The sequence below is a fragment of the Diceros bicornis genome, chromosome 12 (assembly GCF_020826845.1).
Source record: "Diceros bicornis minor isolate mBicDic1 chromosome 12, mDicBic1.mat.cur, whole genome shotgun sequence".
NCBI lineage: Eukaryota > Metazoa > Chordata > Mammalia > Perissodactyla > Rhinocerotidae > Diceros > Diceros bicornis.
Genome location: NC_080751.1, coordinates 39,724,276 through 39,743,843, shown reverse-complemented (window position 1 = coordinate 39,743,843; position 19,568 = coordinate 39,724,276). Strand labels below are relative to the sequence as shown.

Sequence of the window (19,568 nt, the reverse complement as noted above, 5' to 3'; positions counted from 1 at the left end):
AAATATCCTAAGAAATTTTTATTCCATGTATTATGAATTTTCACTCTAGAATTGAGTGTGATAAGTAACATCCAATACAAAGTTTCACTTTAGAATTGAGTATAAGTAATACTCAATACAAAGTACTTTCTGGCTCAGAAGTATATAAAAATGTGTTATACTTTACGAAGTCTGGAACACAGAATGTGAGTGAACATGTACTGATACATCTGTGCCGGGCATTATGCTAGTGCTTGACAGATGTTCTCATTTAATCCTGACAATAACCCTAAAGGCAGGTATCATATCATACAGAAAGGGAAAGTTGAGGTTCAGAGAGGTTGAATAACTTGCCCAAAGGCCACACAGCTATTCCCACTAAATGGAGTTTCGTGCCATACACATCTGTCTGTATCTGTTTATAACCACAGTTATGTCAAAATTAAAGTGCTATATTTGGTTAAGATATAAAACACAATACTTTGGTAACATTTCACCGACACAATTTAATGGAAGATTAGTTTTAAATATTAGACAGTTAACACTGATAAATCCCACAAATTATTATATATACGCCTTTAAATAGACAATTGTCTCAAAAGTCAATGAGTTATTAAAGTCATAGTTTCATTTTCTCCACTGTCTCTGGAAGGCTTTTTTTAGTTTGCTAAGGACTGTTGTCTGAGCTGCTGTTTTTATTTAATATGTAATTTCATCCATCTTACTTAAAGTAAGAAAGTAGCATAAACGCAACAAATAAGCACATCATGTTCTTTTAGCACACATCTGCACAAAGTTAAAATACAGACCTTGCAGCGGAGATAGTGCTTGTTTTTCAAACAGAATGCTATATACCTTAAAATCGCTGATATTTTCAACAGAAACTTATTACAAATGCCAGGGTTTTCCCCTCAAAGAATAAGAAACGTCTTTGTAACATTTTTCCTGAAGAATAAAAAATTCTCAAGATTCATAAGACCTCAGATACAGCCATTCAATTTTATGTAATCATTTGGAGCATGGAGAAAAAAATTTAGGAGCCCAGGACTTGGTTCATTACATTAAAGCAACATGATACCCCATAGAGCACAGAAGAAGCATGGTGATGCAGAACCATCACTTTAAAAACAACTTAATATTAGCGTGTGCTTTGTGGGCCAAACACACAGGATTTAGAACTCCACAAAGAATCATGCTGCAAGGGCAAAGTCTTGCTAGCTGTCTATCCACTCTTGACACTTTTAAAAGAGACTTTTGTACTTGTTTATTTTTATCCATTAGTTTTACTCAGTTTTAAATTAACTATATCAATAAAGAAAACAATAAATGCAAGAACACAGTCATTTTAGAAATAATAGGTACAGATAAAGCAGGTCATAATTTGTAATACAGGTAGACATTCAATGATTTTAAAAGAGAGCTTATACCCTAAGAGAAAATCTAGCCTTCTTAATTGTGATTGTAGATTAAGCACTAGGACACAAACGAAAGTTCAGCAATAATTTTTTACACTAAAGACCATAGATACTGCATGTATTTTTAAATATGCTGCACTTACTATTAAAGACTGAATATAAATTCCAACATGGTAAAGGAGAAAAACCTGCTACTCCTTTTCTATGGGAGCTGAATTTACACAGGTGAGCATGTCGCAGCGCACATTTAGTTTAGCTTAGAGAAAGAGGGCTAGCTTTACCACATCTGCCGTTTCAGCAGTCAAATTAAAGGGGCAGCAATGTGAATTGCACTTTAATCATCATCAAAGAATCTTCAAAAGTCTAACCTCTTTGCTAAACTGAGAAACCAAACTGGGCCAGAATCCTTAAAAATCTCTGCTGGTGCAAAATCCACAAGTAATGGTAAATTCAAGTTGACTGCATTTATGGAGAGGCCCACAGAACAACCTACCGTACTGTGGAAGCTAGTAGGTATCTAGTGAAGACAATATTTAAATGGCTTTTCTTAGCATACAATCAGCCACAGAAAGTTACAGCAAGTAATTTTTCACAGGAACATACAGCTGAATGGCTTTTGAAAACTTACATACTGCAGATAAACTTTAAAAAAATGTAACCCTTTCAGAAAGAGTAAGGGGGTTATTCTGAAAGCCCCTACAGACTGTGAACTGAGAATACAGTTTTAAGCAGTAAGCAGCTATCTGCGTGGCAGCGGGGCATTTTTAGCATCATTGGCTTGGTACCATTTGGAGTGTCTTTGGAGTACCTCGTGCATCTAAATACACTCCTGCATCTATGAGTAGCAGAAAAAACCAACAAGAACTGAAAAAGAGAAGCTTCATAGATTAAGGAATGCAGTTTGTCTTCCAAAAGACTTGGTTTATAAGCATCAGACTGTTACCTGCTTCCAACTTCTGAAGAACTTACTAAATGTTTCCTTCTTTTTCAAAAGTCTGTTATACATGCATAGAAACTGGATACTCAATGCATGTTGCATTTATTGTATGTAGGAGAACATATTAGAAAGCTGTTTTACTTTATTTTAGCAATTTAGTACAAGGAATTAACTTTGTAAAAAAAAATGCCAGTTAAAATGTTTACACAGAAATCCTCCAAAAATTTAAGATTTAGGATGATTTTCACTTTAGAAATAGTTGAAGACATTGCTCATACAGTTACATCAAACAAAATATCTAAGATCAATGAAATAATAACCAATGCCACAAAGAATAAGTAGCACTGAATTTTATGTAGCTTTTCCTATTTCAGAACCACCTGTTAAGTGGTTGATATACTTTGTGATTATAACATAATTAAAACTATAATTTAAAAAAATCAAATGAATATACATATATATCCAAATGAGTATGAATATATAAAAATGGGAAGGCATCATGCATTAGAATGTTGTGATTATTGCTCTCAAGATTTCTAAAATCCTGTTCTAGGAATTGCCTTAGAAATCAATTTACTAGTGACAAAGGAAAGTCAGTTTTCTTGCATTTTTTAAAACAACAACAAACCTACCCCCAATAAAAAGAACCAGGAAAAAAAAACCCAACAACCCAATATTACTCAGCTTGATCATCCTTCTTCCATTGGGCCTGGTTGTTTTAAACACACATATACCACACACACACTCAAATGATAAAGATTTGCTAAAATCAAGGCCCTTCAAAGGAATGTGACAAAATGCTGAAGCCAATTAAATTTAGAAATTTAGTAATTTAGAAAAGCATATTCATTTCTTCATTAGGTATTTATTTACTGTGGAAGAAGACTCTGAAAGATGATAACAGAGCCTTTGCTGTGAATGAGCTTACAGTCTAATTCTAAGTAATGACAGTATATTGCAATAAATAATCTTTCACTTAGATCTGCTCTTTTAGAGGTAAGATTTTACATGCAGATGAACAGATACTTTGAAAGGGCTCAATAGAGATGATTTCATTTAATTCTCTCAAAAATTTATTGTAGATATAGATTTGCAGATAAAGGAATCAAAACTCAGATAGATTAAGTGACCTGCCCAAAGTCACACAGATGAGACCACAAGGTTGTAGCTAAGGTAAAAGTTGTCACATATCACATCTTTATCAGCACTCCTTACCCCCTTACTTTGGGGGATTTTCAATGCAGACAGAAGATTTAGATCCTAGATAAAATTTGGCACCCAGGACCACTGCCTGGGAGCAATTTATTATTATTTTTTAAACCAAATGCAAAAGGAAAAAGTTTGGCTCTTTTTGAGTTACTGAATAAGAGTTGGACAAAATTAAGTTAGTGGTTTCAAAGGCTGCAGACTCTCTATAGCTCAAAAACACTGTGTTTAGAATTCATATAATTTAATTTACTGGCTGTAAAGCCATAATGTGGATTAGTGCCTGTGAATATCTGAAAAGAGGAGGGCAAATAAAAAAGTGATGCTCAAAAACATACAGGCTCATGATGGCAGAACTGAAATTAAACAGCTCCGGCACCACTAGAGGATAAAGCCCATGTATTAGGGAAAAGGATTTTCTTCCTTGGGAAACAACCTTTTTACTATGAATTCCATCCTGTCAAGGAATCTTTCAAGAAATTTGAAAGGGCTTAACACCTGCCATTTCCATAAATCCTCTGGTTGTCCTCTGAATGGGCAGAGCCATTTTTATTCCATTTAGAGTGGGCAATTGAGGTCAAAGTAATTTGCTTATGGTCACACAGAGAGTCAGAAGACAGGCTAAGATTAAAATCCATAGCTAGACTGGGGACAGGAAGGGGAGGAGGGAGATAATGGGAGACTAAATCAATAGCCTACTGAGTTTCCGGCTCCAGACTGAGTGATCTAAACTTGAAGAAGAGAAGAGAAGGGCAAATACTTTGGAGATGGAAGAGACTGAAGCAAGCACAGCTTTATGGCTGGCTGGCAACTCTCTCTTGCTCCTCCTCCACTGGGCACTAAAGATATGTAACAGAGAAAGCAGTATTTTCTCCAGTCCTAAGACCCAGTGTTAATGTTAAATGCCCCAAATTATATCTGGATAACATAGTAAAACAATTAAATTTTTCCCAGGAGACCAACAGTTGTAGACCACCCTCCCCTTTTCTTTTATGCCTCAGGTTGGCAGCCCCTTCTCAATCACAACTAAAGTAACAGCAGTAGCAATTACAGCAACAACAGCACCTTACTCTGTCCCAGGTGCTAAGAACTCATGTCATCCCATAAAGTAGGTACTATCTTTATCCTCATTTAACAGACAAGGAAAGCGAGGGACTGGGAGGTTAAATTACTTTCCCAGATCAAATAGGCATGATTTGAATCCAGGCAGTCTGGCACTGTACTGCCTCCAGATTGAGCTAGGGGAAAGTCAGGTCTCAGATTCTTCAACTTCATAGTTCCCTCTTACAGCCTCGCCCAAAACTTCGTGTGGGGTGCGTGTTGGAACAGTGTGTAAGACATTAGATACGACAATCAATTCCCAAGAATCCCACAGCCTGATCATCCGATTCTCAAGTGGGTAGATTCTCTTTCATCATTTTTCTCTTCTGTGAAGGCACTTTTGAAAATATGATAAATGTTACTTTCTGGGAATTATAGCAAGATGTTTGGGTTTTAACTACTAACAAGAAAAAAAAACAAAAATAAAAATCACTTTTAGTAATCTGTCCATTTACCATTTTTATATTTTAGGTTTGGCCTCCCTTTTATGATGCTATGTCTCTTTATGAAAAGCAATCTAACACTGTCTAATCACAGCTCCATAGAAGAAGTTAATGCGGGGTAACTAATTGATACACATCCTAAGACTTCACTTATCAAAAGCCAGCAATGATTCTGCCTTGATTTTCATGTCTGAATGCTGCCAACTCTTGTGAGGCAAGTCCAGAAAAATTTAAGATCTTTCAAATTTGCAAATAATTTCTTAGGTCTGTTTATCTAATCTTCATTTATTTTATAGCATTTGTAGTTGGGTTTCTTTTCAGGCAAGTTTCCCACAAAGAAACATGTTTTTATCATTGCAGAAGTTAGTTGGCATGCGAATGTAGAATAAGGCTGCGGTGAATTTTAGATGTGGGGAGGGGTGCTAGACATATTCGGTAGGCTAAGTGGCTTACCCCTTAGAGAAATTACAAATCACCACAAGTCACGGGGCTTCTGAAGTGCTCACATTCAAAACTATGAATATCAAGTCTGTGAATGTCACTGCTCTACTGCTGCTATTTTTTTTTTTTTTTAACAAAAACAATCTAAACTCCCTGCATTATAGCTGCTTATTAGCTAGAAGACTTTTTTCCCCGCTGGGCAGAAAGAAGGGGTTGAGTTGGGAAGAATGTGATAAAAACCTCTGAAAGTAATTTTAAAAGAAGAGTTCGGAGACACTAAACCTGAACAGGAATGGGAAAGAAACAGAGACTGAGATGTGCGCACTCATTAAAGGTCTTCAGTAAAGGCCACTAGTCACTATCTGGGCTTGACTTATTTTAGCCCCACAGCAGAGGGCAAGGCAGGACCTCCAAAGGGCTTCGCCATGCCCCGGCTCCACAACCACTTTTAGCCCACAGCATCAGTTGGGATCCATTTATTTCATCACAGAACCCTTGTGTATCTGTTAGGTTAATTCTACTTTTGTTTTTTTGGTTTTTTTCCCCCAACTTTATTGAGATAAAATTGACACATAACATTGTATAAGTTTAAGGTGTACAATGTGTTGATTTGATACACTTATTTTATTGCAAAATGATTATCACCATAGCATTGGCTAACACCTCCATCAGGTCACATAATTACCATTTCTTTTTTGTGGTGAAAACATCTAAGATCTACTAACTTACCAACTTTCAAGTATATAATACAGTATGATTAGCTATAATTACCATGCTGTACATTAGATCCCCAGAATTTATTCATCTTATAACTGGAAGTTCATACCCTCTGAACAATTTTTGGCCTTAAAAACCTGACACAAGTTTTTCACAAATTAAGAATAAACATTGCTTGGCTTTTGTACAGAAGATCTCCCTCGCCAGGTAAATATTTTGCCAGGTTATGTGATTACTCCTGTCCCAGATCTGAATGTTAAACTGACGGTTGTTTACTCTCTGAAAACATACTTTTCAACGTTGATTGTAAGAGTCAGAAATAGGTACAGCAGCAGTAATAAAGGAAGTATGATAGTACTAACATTATAGTGCAGATATTGATACAAATCATTCCTTGATAGACATTTACCTAGTCCATTTGAATGGTGCCACATGCCATATTCCTGCTACACAGGCTGTTAAACACTTTTAGAAACTAGTCTTTTTAAATTTCTCCCTAATGGCCAAAAGGGAGATAACAATTAAATACTAGCTAATGCTTTATCAAAATGAGTGCCAAGTGACAGTCCTGACATTAAATTTCCTGGCATTTTTCAAGTTAAATCAAGAACATAACAACTTTCAAGCTTAACTATCTGGAGTGAATCAAATTCTTAATGCAGCAGATTCTTTGGGAGAATGCCAAGTCTCACTGTGACATGTACAAATCGGCATAACCTGCAGTGCAAAGCACTTACCTCCTGGCACCTCAGTCAAGAAAAAGGGGAAATCGGATACTTGCCTTTGACTCTCTTCATCAAGCAAAATGGTAGGACAAAAACAGAGGAGGCACGGGGGAGTGGCAACCCCTAAATAGGCTGTTTCTGGACTTCATTCTACTCATAATATAGCAGCAATTTTACTCACGTCCCTCAATACCCAACACAATGAAATCACTCACACATGGGGACATCCTGACAATTTCTGGATGATGACAGAAAATGGTAAGTAATCCTCTTTCATGGTCTGTCTCTGTTTTCTAGTCTATAAAATCTAGGAAGGGCTCTGGACACAATACTCTGTGAAGGCATGGGATTCAATTTGGGGAGGTCCTAAAATCCCTTCAATCCACAAGGGATTCTGAAGGAAGCACTTACTCAACATGTGGGATAGGCAATGGCAGAAAGGTTTCTTAGAACATAGCTGTTCTCTCAATGGTTTCGCTTACACAACTGCATTGACCTCAGCCAGTTTAGACTACAGAAAAAATACCTGGATTGAAGTAACGCTAAACATTCCATTTTGCTTGATTAACGTTGTCAACTCCTGAGTACTTCCCTTTCCTCAGTGTTCTTCTGTGTAGTCATCTTTCATTCTCTATTTCTATTATTTATTCTTTCATTAAACAAATACTGCCCCATCAGTCTGCGTTAGGTGCTGGGGACAGAATAGTAAACCAGATTCATATGATCTCGTCTTATTGAGCTGACAGCCTACAACTATAAACTAACCTTAAGTTTAATTGCTACTAGCCTAGCCAACCTGGTATGAAATTTTCAGATGCATTACTTACTTTGCAAGAACAAGGACAACTGGAGAGGCTCACAACTTTAATGACAATATATTCTACTGTGTCATACTTCTTTTTGACCAACCAACTCTCTTATAAACAAGTGGGGTAAAGTGGAGTACTGAGGCCCACAGCAAAAGAAGCTTTTTAATTAAAAAAATTTAAATCTATTATTCTTTTTCTTGCTTTTATACAAGATTGGTTGTCTCTTAAGATCCCTGATCTCTAAGATCAGTTCAATGTTCCCCATATTTTCTTATATTCTTTATGGTTTCATTTTTTACTTTATGAATTTTGTTGTTTACGACTTTATTTATCACTTAGAATGTGCAAAACACTATGGTAGGGCCTAAAGAATATATAAATGAATACAAGTGATTAATGCCCTCAAGGAGCCTACCAAAATGGGGAGGATAAAACTTACAAATAACCATAATAGAGGTCAATAATTAGCAAGCACCCTTTGTGAGGCACAAAGTTATTCACAGGAGAAAGAGGTCATTTCTAGATAGGGGTATCTCGTAAGGTCAAGGACGAATTCAAGGCTTTTGGAATGAGAAACAGAAAGAATGAACCGCCATCATCACAAGGAAGACCATGGTTGGAGCAAGATTTTGGGGAAAGACCTGGAGTTCAGTTTAAGACATATTAGGTTTGAGATGTCGAGTAGGCAACTGGATGCATGAGTCTGGAGTTTGGAAGAGTGGACTGTGTTGAGGACATACATTTAAGAGTCATGTACTTATGAAAGTCCTTACTGCCATGAGACTAGACGAAATCACTGGGGGAGTGATCCAAGTTTAGGTTTTTAACTTCTCTCTTCTCCATTCCCCTCCTTTACAATAAGTTTCCACTTCATCCTCCAGTGTCTCTGGTATTCATATTATTTTTGCCATTCATATCCACAGTTACTGTCTTTCATGCCCTTCATCCAATCTGCCAGCAAATCGTACTGACTCTACTTTAAAAATCTACCCAGCATCTGATCACTTCTCACCAACTCTTCTGCTATCATCTTAGCTTCAGTCATCATCATCTTTCACCTGGATTACTGCAATTAGTCTAACTGGTCTCCCTGCTTCTACCATTGCCCCTTATAGTCTATTCTTAACATAGCAGGCAATAGGATCCTTTTACCACGCAAATCAGAGCATGTCACTTTTCAGCATAAAATCCTGCTATGGCTTCTGATTTCACTCAGAATTAAGGCCAAGCCTCTGTAATAGCCTCCCAATGCCCTTTTGACCTGCCCTTATTTTTCTCTCCCTTGCTCACTCTGCTTTAGCCACACTGGCCTTCTTGCTATTATTTGAATATGCCAGGCCTGCTCCCACATTAGGGCCTTTACATTGTCTGGTCCCTTTTCCTGGAACACTCTTCCCCCAGATATCTGCACAGCTAACTCCTTTACCTCCTCCATCAAGACTTTGCTCAAATGTCACCTTGTCAATGAGACCTACTCTGAGTTCCCTACTTAAATCTGTAAGCCCTCACCCATAGCCCTGACAATCTTGATCCCCATTACTCTGCTCTTTCCCTTTTTCCCACAGCACTTATCACCTTTATCAAATTATAAATTTATTTATTATGCTGGTTGTATATTATCTGTCTCCTTGGGTGCAGAGATCTTTTATTTATTCCAAGATTGCAGAACAGTACCTGGAATACAGCAGGCACTCAGAAGGTATATGTTTAATGAATGAATGAATGATTCTGTCAATTCTAGCCTCGGTTAGTGGAAAGAGAGGAAGACAAAGCCTTTTTGTTTGTCTGTCTTGTTTTTGTGTGGGGCTAGTGAGGGGGATTGATGGGAGAAAAAGAGGGAGTTACAAAGGGAGGCAGAAGAAAGGATACAAGCTTTAGTTTTAGATATGCTGAGCTTGAGTGCTAGGATATTCATGAGAAAATCTCTCACAGGCAAATGGAAAGGGAGAGCTAGAGCCTATGCGAAAGGCCTGGACTAGAGACGTTGAAATATAGAATTGCAATTATCAGTGGAGAGGTGAGTGATAAAGATAGTCATGTGAGTGGACGCACTCACCCAAGGGAGCATACAGAACAAGAGGAGAAGGTGGCTGAGGTCAAAAACTCAAAGAATATCTAATTTAGAGGGCCAGAGGAGGAAGAGAAGTCAGAGGAGGCAGAATATGAAAACAAAACTCATGGAAGAAGGTCAGTAAGCTGATGGAGTCAAATGTGGCAGAAAGGGTAAGTGATTTAAGGATGGAAAGAGGCCACTGGTTTTGACAATCAGGAGTTCAGTTAAGAGAGTAATATCAGAAGAGTGGTAAGGATAGAAGCCAACCTGTAAGGGACTGGGAGAAAGCAAGCAGTAAGAATTAGAGGCAGATAATTCTTCTGAGAAGTCTGGCAATGAAACAAAGGAGCAATGAGAGAGAAGTTCTAGGGGGAAGTAAGATAAAAGGTGGTTGCTGCTTTTAGCTGTTAGGGAGTGGAGAATGGGGAGACCACAGCAATAATATGCCTGCGGGCCAAAATGAAAGGAATAAGCAGTAGAGACATTAAAGATACAAGAGACAATCACAAAATTTTATAAAGCTAAAAGACCTTATTCATTTAGCTGCCACTCCCCACCCCAACACCCCTACTTTTAGAGGTAAGGCAACTAGGACACAGGGAGACCTGGAGAAAGCCAAGGTCAAGAGTCCTTAGCAGCAACCTCTGCGAGGTGAGGGTAGGGAGAGAAACAGAACCAAGAGATGGAAGGGTAGCTTACGGAAGTATGGGACAGAATGAGTAAAGATATGGAGACAATATAAGGAAGGGGATTGTAAGGTAGCTTTGCATTTTTTCATTGAAGTAGGAAGTGAAGTAATCAGCTAAATATGAGAAGACCCTGAAACAAGTAAAAAAGATTTAGAATAGAATGGCCTCAAAGGACTATTGAAGGAAAATCTATCTGTGGCAATAGTAGGTTTCTTAATCCCAGGTTCCCCTTATATCTTCCATAACATGGATTATCTTACTATGTTTTTTTAATTGCCATTTCCTAAAGACTTTGCATTACTCCTGACTCTCTCTCTCTCTCTTACTTAAAAACATCTTCTGGCAGAGATGGGTACATTTCTAGGATAAATATGCTACTCCTGCTCTACACTCTACTCCTCTCCTAAAATGAGAAGATACCAAACATGGTCACTATCAAGCTGCTTATTTTGAAATGCACATGCTTCATTCTAAAAAACATGATGGAAGGGAATTCTTTTTAGTGCAATCTTCAGGAAACATCCTATTTGCAGCAGAACAGCATAAAATTCTACACACTCTATGTGAAGAATCCATTTCCTACAGATCCCTTAACAAAATAAACAGGCCAAGTTTCCTTTATTGGAGGAGGTAACATGTTCTCCAGAGGAAAGGCAGAGTCTCATTTCAGCCATGTGATGACAGAGAATAACACTCAAAGCCAGCATATCCCAGATACTCATTTCTTTCTTTCTTTTTTTTTCCTTAAGAAGCACCCATAACACAAGTCTTTTTATTTTCTGTGCTGAACACATACTGTCTTTAAGGGTATGATGGTCTTTTAATCTGAAAGACCATTATGATTACATTCAAATCTGGCTCCAAACTAGCTTTCTAATTATGACCTGGTTAAGAGCTCAGGTTTGGAGTGTCACAGATCTGGTTCAAATCTTGGTTTCATCAGGTGAGTTATTCTAGGCAACTGACTTCACCTATCTGAGACTGTACACTAAAGAAGTGGGAATGATAACAGTACCAAGCTCATAAGATTGCTGTGAGCTTTCAACAAGATGATGCTTCTAAAGTGCCTGGTGATGAGGAATGACTCAATGAATGTTTGTTGTTTTTACTGGACTATTAACTACTCCCCAAACCTGACCTGAGCTATATTTTCCTGTGTCCAATCCTTTAAACATCTCTTTTCCTCTTTCTGCTGGTTGAAATCGTTAAAGACCTAGCCCAAATGTCACCTCCTGCACGAAGCCTTACAAGATACCTCTATCCAGAAATGACCTCTTTCTCCTGTGATCAACGCTTGTGTTTCACAAAGGGCACTTACTAATTATTAACCTCTATCATAGTTATTTGTAAGTTTTATCCTATTTTGGTTGGCTCCTTGAGAACGTAAATCACCTCTATTCATTTTTATATTCTTCAGGCCTACCTTTGTACATTCTAAGTGATGAATAAAATCATCAACAATAAAATTCATAAAGTAAAAAATGAAACCATAAAGAATATAAAAAAAAATATGAAGAACACTGAATTGCTTTTAGAGATCAGGTATCTTAAGAGAAGACCAATTTGCATAAAAGCAAGCAAATGAATAGTAAGTTTACTTCATAAAAATTTAACACATTCATATTTCAAAAACATGATAGCATTATAAGCAGATATAAAAGGTAAACAAACAAGAAAAAAATTCAGCCCATACAACAAAGCACTTTAATATTTAATAGAGAATCCTGTAAATGTAAATGACTTTTAACAAGTAATATAGGGCCGGCCCCATGGCTTAGCGGTCGGGTGCGCACACTCTGCTACTGGCGGCCCGGGTTCGGATCCCGGGCACGCACCGACGCACTGCTTCTCTGGCCATGCTGAGGCCGCGTCCCACATACAGCAACTAGAAGGACGTGCAACTATGACATACAACTATCTACTGGGACTTTGGGGCAAAACAAAAAAAAAAAGGAGGAGGATTGGCAATAGATGTTAGCTCAGAGCCAGTCTTCCTCGGCAGAAAGAGGAGGATTAGCATGGATGTTAGCTCAGGGCTGATCTTCCTCACCAAAAAAAAAAAAAAAAAAAGGTAATATAAATAATAAAAATAATAATAATAAAAAAAGAAAAGTAGACTTTTTTTAAACCACAAAATGACTAACTTAGGTTAAAAATATTATGATCTCAATTTTACAAAATACAAATATGAAAGAGAAAACTATAAATACAAAAGTAAAAAGATTTAATGGCTTTACATTTTTGTGTATTTCTGGGAGTGACATTATGGTGGGGTGGCATTAAAGCCATTTATATTCCCACTGGTTTTCTGATAGAATTAAACATGAATTTACTGCACTGGAACTTACTTTTACAGAACTGAAGTCAAACCAGTGATGACCTAATCATATCCCTAATGGGCTTTTCTTCCCTGGGAAGACCCTTATGTAACACTATACGAAAGTATGAACTACCTATGATGAGTGATGTCTATACTAAGCATATTTGAAAGCTAGAAATGACTACCATCACTCCAAAGTGGATAATGAGGATGGTAAGCTTAATTAGATAAATTACCATTTTGTTTACAGATTTTAAAGGTCAGGAGTTGAACTTCATGTAGAAGAAATTTCCCAAGAAATAGTCCACAAATACCTTGCTTCAGAGAGACAAGGCTACTCCCAAAGGAAGCATAGAGATCGGTGAAGTCATTGGTAGGGCTTTTATGCTCCACATGGAGAAACTGGCCCATGTGAAAACTGGCAGAAAAATCCTGCCTGACAGGAGAAATTCAAGATTTCTCAGGCTTGAACATTGCTAGTGGCATTATAAATCACTATGTTACTTGGCAATATATATCAAGAGCTACATAAGCTTTTAAACTCTTTGGCAGAGTAATTCCATTTCTAGGAGCCCATTGTAAAGAACCACTACTAGTACTATTATTACTAAATTACAGTTCAATCACTTGATGGAATATTAGCTAGCCTTTTAAAAAGAGGGATATGCAGAAACAAAAAATTTGTGCTTATATTAGAAAGTAAATTGAAAAACTTATAAACCATATTAGAACTACATTATGGAAACAAACAAAAATGTACATTAAAAAAAGACACTGGTTTGCATATAACAAAATGCTAATTTAGTTGCCATGGAGACATCAGTTGTTGCAAGAAATCTATAAATCCAGATGCACCTATGCATCTTCTCAAACAACAAACACTAAAAATACAATTACTATCATATGAGACCACAATTTTTGTTTTGATATTAAAAAAATGAGAACCATGTGCTAAGATGGAGAATGGGACAGGGATGCCCACTCTTACTACTTCTATTCAACACAGTACTGAATATCCTGGCCATTGCAATAGGCAAGAAAAAGAAATAAAAAGCATGAAGATAAAAAAAAGAAGTAAAATTTTCATCTATTTGCTGATAACAGAACTGTTTACACATGAAAACTTAAAGAATCTACAAACATCTGCTAGAACTGGTAAGTGAATTTAGCAAGGCTACAGGATACAAGGTTACTGTAAAAAAAATCAACTGTATGTTTACGTATTAGCAACAAATTAAAAAATTCCATTTACTAAGTGTTGAAAAACATAAAATACATTTAATAAAATACCTGCAAGACCTGTATACTGGAAACTAAAAAACACTGCTGCGAAAAATGAAAGAAGACCGAAATAAGTGGAAAGATATAATAAGTTCATGATCAAAAGACTCAATAAATAATACGAAGACATCAACTCTTCCTAAATTCACCTACAGACTCAATGTAATCCCAAACATAATTCCACCAGTTTTGTTTTGTTTTGTTTTTTAATGGAAATTGAAAAGCTCATTCTAAAATTTATAGGAAAATGTAAATCATCTAGAATATTTAGAGCAAAATTTAAAAAAAATTGGAGGACTTAACACTACCTGAACTTTAAAACTTGGCATAAAGTTACAGTAATCAAGATAGTGTGGTATTGACAAACAGATCAATGAAACAGAACAGAGAGCCAGAAATAGGCCCACACTTATACAGTCATTTGATTTTCAACAAAGGTACCAAAGTAATGGGTAAAAGAAAGCTGTGTTGTTGTTTTTCAAACATGGTGCTGGAATAACTAAATGTTTAATGGAGAAAGAAAATGAACTTTGATCTCTACTTCAAGTCATACACAAAATGTAATTTCAGATGTATCACAGACCTAAATGCAAAAGCTAAAACCATCAAGCTTTTAGAAGAAAACACTGAAGAATACATTCATGACTTGAGGTAGGCAAAGGTTTCTTAGGACATGGAAAGCAGTAACTATAGAAGAAAAAAGCTGATAAATTAGACATCATCAAAATTAAAAACTTCTGCTCACCAAAAGACACCAATAATAAATTAAAGAAGTAAGCCACAAACCAGGACAAAATATTTGTGAAACATATTTAAAGAAGTAAGCCACAAACCAGGACAAAATATTTGTGAAACATATTTGACAGAAGACTAGTATCCAGAATATATTTTTAAAAACTCTCCGACTCAATAATAAAAAGGTCAACAACTCAGAAAATGGCTAAATGATATGAACATAGTTCACAAAACAAGATATACAATTGATTAATAAACACATGAGAAAGTGCTCAACATCACTAGGAAAATAAATGCAAATTAACACCACAAAGAGATACCAATACACACACACACACACACACACACACACACACACTAGAACAGCTAAAATTAAAAAGACTAACATCAAATGATAGCAAAGTGAAGTAACCAGAAATCTTATGCATTGTTGGTAGAAATGTAAAATGGTACAACTACAGTGGAGTAAAGCCTAGAAGTTTCTAAGAAAACTAAACATTCACTTACCTTATGACCCAGCAAATCCATTCCTAAGCATTTTTCCAAGATAATTGAAAACAAATGTCAACAACAACAAAAAACTGTACAACAATGTTCATAGCTGCTTTACTCATAATAGCCAAAAACTGGAAATAGGCAAGGTTCCTTCAATAAGAATAAACTGTGGTATATTCATAAAATGGAATATTACTCAGCAATAAAAAGCAACAAGCTACTTATACTTGTTACAACATGGATAACATCTCTAAACATTATGCTGAAAGAAGCTTTACAAGAAAAGTACAACTGTATGGTATTGTTTATGTGAAGTTCTAGAAAAAGTAAACTAATCTTTGGCAGAAGAAAATCAAAATGGGGTTAAATCTAGGAGGCTGGGGCAGGGATTGTCTGGGAAGGGGTATGAGGGAATATTTTGGAATGATGGCAATGTTTTTTATCTTTATAAGGGTTTGGGTTTGTAGGTACTTATTTGCCAAAACTCAGCTAATGTACTCTTTTTTTTTTTTTTTTTTTTTGGTGAGGAAGATCAGCCCTGAGCTAACATCCATGCTAATCCTCCTTTTTGCTGAGAAAGACCGGCTCTGAGCTAACATCTATTGCCAATCCTCCTCCTTTTTTTTTTTTTGGCCCCAAAGTCCCAGTAGATAGTTGTACGTCATAGTTGCACATTCTTCTAGTTGCTGTATGTGGGACGCGGCCTCAGCATGGCCGGAGAAGCGGTGCGTTGGTGTGCGCCTGGGATCCGAACCAGGGTCGCCAGTAGCAGAGCGCGCACACTTAACCCCTAAGCCACGGGGCCGGCCCTCAGCTAATGTACTCTTAAAATTTAATTGTATGTGAATTTTACCTTAAAAGAAAAAAAACTGTTAAGAATTATAGAATTCTAGTTAATGATATAGGTGTTGACATATTAATTGAAAGTGTATTGATGTCTGCAATTTTCTCTGCAATACATAAAAAAATAATATGGACTGATGGACAAATAGATGGATAGATAAGTGGAAAAACAGGCATAGTAAAATGCTAATAATAAAATCTAGGTGTGGGTATATAGAAATTCATTGTAAAAAGTTTTTTTCAACTTTTCTGTAAATTTTTTCATAATAAAATGTTGGGAGAAAAACAGGTACCACTGTTTTGATGTTGACAGAATATTATTTTTTACTTCTTTTTTTCTATTTTCTAACTTCTCTATAATGCGCTATAGTCTTTCGATTTTAAACATTTTAAAAGAAAGGAAACCAATTACATCTATTAAAATAATCAAATATAGATTATTTCAAAATAAGTTAAAAAATCTCACTTTACATGTAATAGAAGTTAAAATATTCACTATTTTTAAACACACTGTCATTTAACTCAGTAAAAGTCTTAAAATATTCAGTTATGTAGCAAGTCACTGTTTTGAACTAATTAAAATTTTGGAACTAATCAACTGTGGTATTTTTTCTTTTAATGCCTTACATTAAACTTTCCCTTGTACTAAAAAACCTCCCCCATATCATTCTGTGTTAATGTATGTACATTAAAAGTACATCATTTCTTAGACTCTAATAACCAAGCAGGGCAATATTTCTTAAGAAATCTGAGAGTTGGCTGTTTATTTCTAAAAGGGCTTTATCTTTAGATAAGCACAAGCTTTAAGCCAGGTGCTAGTCATTTGTGTCTTGTTAATTTCCAAAACAAACAGAGGAGAGCGCCATGCAATTTCCATTACACACACTTCACCATTAGTACCAGGGTTTATTAGCTTGACACTGCTCCAGGAATAATGGTTTCATTCCTCACTGAAATAAAATAATGTGCCACATAACTCAGCAATGCGGAACTTCTGAAAAATGTTGTCGTGTTAAACATGGTCATATTTTTTAAGTCTCCATTATGCCAAAACAAAGGCCATTTGCTGTAAAGAACTCACTCTGGGCATGGAGAACTCTCATGGGGGCCTCAGACTTACCTCATCGCTATGTCATATGATTCCGGGTGAATACAAGTTTGGTCCAAAGGATTTGGCATCAGTACAACATTCACTGCAGTTTTGCTTTTCTTCTTGCCCTGCTTCTCATTTGTGACCTCGACACCTGCTGAAGATGTCACAGCAACTCCCTGAATGTGGCCTGCAGATTCAGTCTGCTGACTACTGTAACCATTTAAAATGGCAGGGGCAGGGTGAAGAGGGGAAGTTGGGCAGAAAAGAAGAGTCTTTAATTAAAAATGTGCTTATTTCTCTGCCACACAAATATACACAATCAGTACCCAGATTCTGACCATTCATTTCATAGAAATTACCACTTATTTGTTTAAACACTGTTAATAGAGATTTCTGTTACTTAATGTCAAAAACATTAACTGATTCAGCCTGTATAATTGGCATTCTAGAAGAGAACACAAAAAATGAAAGGAAATAAATTAAATAAAGAGAAGGAGGAGAAGGAGAAGATGATTTCCCAAAGCTGAAGACAGAACACAAGTTCTTAAATTAAAAGAACCTACTGAGTGCAAAATAGGATGAATGGAAAAGACTCATATTTGACATATAGTATGGAAACATTAGAAAATGATTTTAAAAATCAAAAGAGAAAAACAAAATAGATTACTTCAAAAGGAACTAGAATCAGACTGGCATCAAATTTCTCACTGACAAACATCAGATGCCAGAACACAGGGGAGTAATATCTTAGAGTTCTGAAGAAAATGATTTTGAATCTAGAATCATATACATAACCAAACTAGCATTCATATAAGAGGGCAAATTAACATCATTTTCAGACACGTAAAGACTTAAGTACAACCCATATAATATACCCTTTCTGAAAAGAATTTATTAAGGATATACTCCAGCAAAAACAAGGAATTCAAGAAAAATGAAGGGCTACAAGAAACAGTGATGAGCGCTGAAACCATAAAAACTTATTAAGTTAAACAACTCCTCATGAATAATGTAAAAAAATATATAGAAAGAACAGTTTGAAATTAAAATCCCAGGTCATCTCATCGTGGGATGTAGAGCTGAAGGGAGGAAGGTTGGGAAGAGCCCTAAGGTTCTAGTCTTCTCTAGGAGGAGGACAGGGACACCTATTAACTCCAGAGGTCAGTCCAAATCAAATTTAAGGATAATCACCAGAAGAATAAAAGTAAGATATACAACTTTGAAATTACTAAGGGGAGATAAAAATGAGGTGGGAAAACAAGGAGAAAAAGGAGGAGAAAACAACTGATAAATTCAACAAATAGCATGAAAAGAATCAGAAAGCATGATGAATAAAAAATATATAAGATGGAAGATTAAGTCCAAAGAAATCAATAAATACAATAAATGTGAATGTATTAATAGACGATTGAGCACAACCATGAAATCCATCTATATGTTCATAAGAGTCATATTAAAAATTAAATGCCATAGAAAGTTTGAAAATAAAAAATCAAGCATATTCTGAAAAGGCAAATATAGCAACATTGCTAGCAAACAAAATAGATTTCAAAGAAAAAACATTAAATGAGATAGCAATAGTCCATTCTGAATAAAGGTATGATCTATCAAGAAGATATAACAGTAGTGAATCTTCAAGTATTTCATTATCAGTTGAAAAAATATAAGGCTTTAAAACAACCCAAATGTTCCTCAATAGGGCACTGATTAAGTTATTGTCCATCCATAAATTAAATACTGTGCAGACATGATAAAGAATTATATAAATCTATACGTAATATTTGGAAAGAGATCCAAGATATATTACTGAAACAAATAAAGCAAGTTTCAAACAGTTGTATAGCATGATCCCTTCTGCATGCATTTTAAAACAATAAACACATACATACAAGCTGACATAAGTATAATTCATTTTCAGAAAATAATATATAAAACTATTTTGAAGTGAGAGATTGAAGGGCTCTTTACTTCTCATTTGATTTTTTTTATACTGTTTGAATTTTCTAACCAAATGTTCAAAAAACATGTAAGCTAAGAAACATGGGATTATTTTATCCTCATTTTTTTTTTCATTTATGGCTTCTGGGTTTTCTGGTCTACTTAGAAACAATTTCCACCACTCTAATGTTCTGCAAAATGTTTTCTTCTGGTACTTTTACAGTTTCACTTTTCCCATTTAAGTCTATGATCCACTTGGAATTTATTTGGGTATAAGATATGAAGTGGAACTATATCTTCTCCCACACTTAGCAAATTACTGCCAGTTGTCATAATACCTATTTATTG

The 19,568-nt window shown here is 35.8% G+C and overlaps 1 protein-coding gene across 3 annotated transcripts in view; it reads right to left on the bottom strand.

Moving 5' to 3' along the window:
• Window positions 1-19,568, bottom strand: part of SRBD1 (S1 RNA binding domain 1) — a 214,165-nt gene that overhangs the window by 6,838 nt on the left and 187,759 nt on the right. For 2 of the 3 annotated variants that reach the window (XM_058551313.1, XM_058551315.1), the window contains exon 19: window positions 17,310-17,492. In XM_058551313.1, coding sequence (XP_058407296.1) covers window positions 17,310-17,492 — 183 coding nt within the window. The remainder of the gene's footprint in view (window positions 1-17,309; window positions 17,493-19,568) is intronic. The other variant, XM_058551314.1, reaches the window with a different exon arrangement.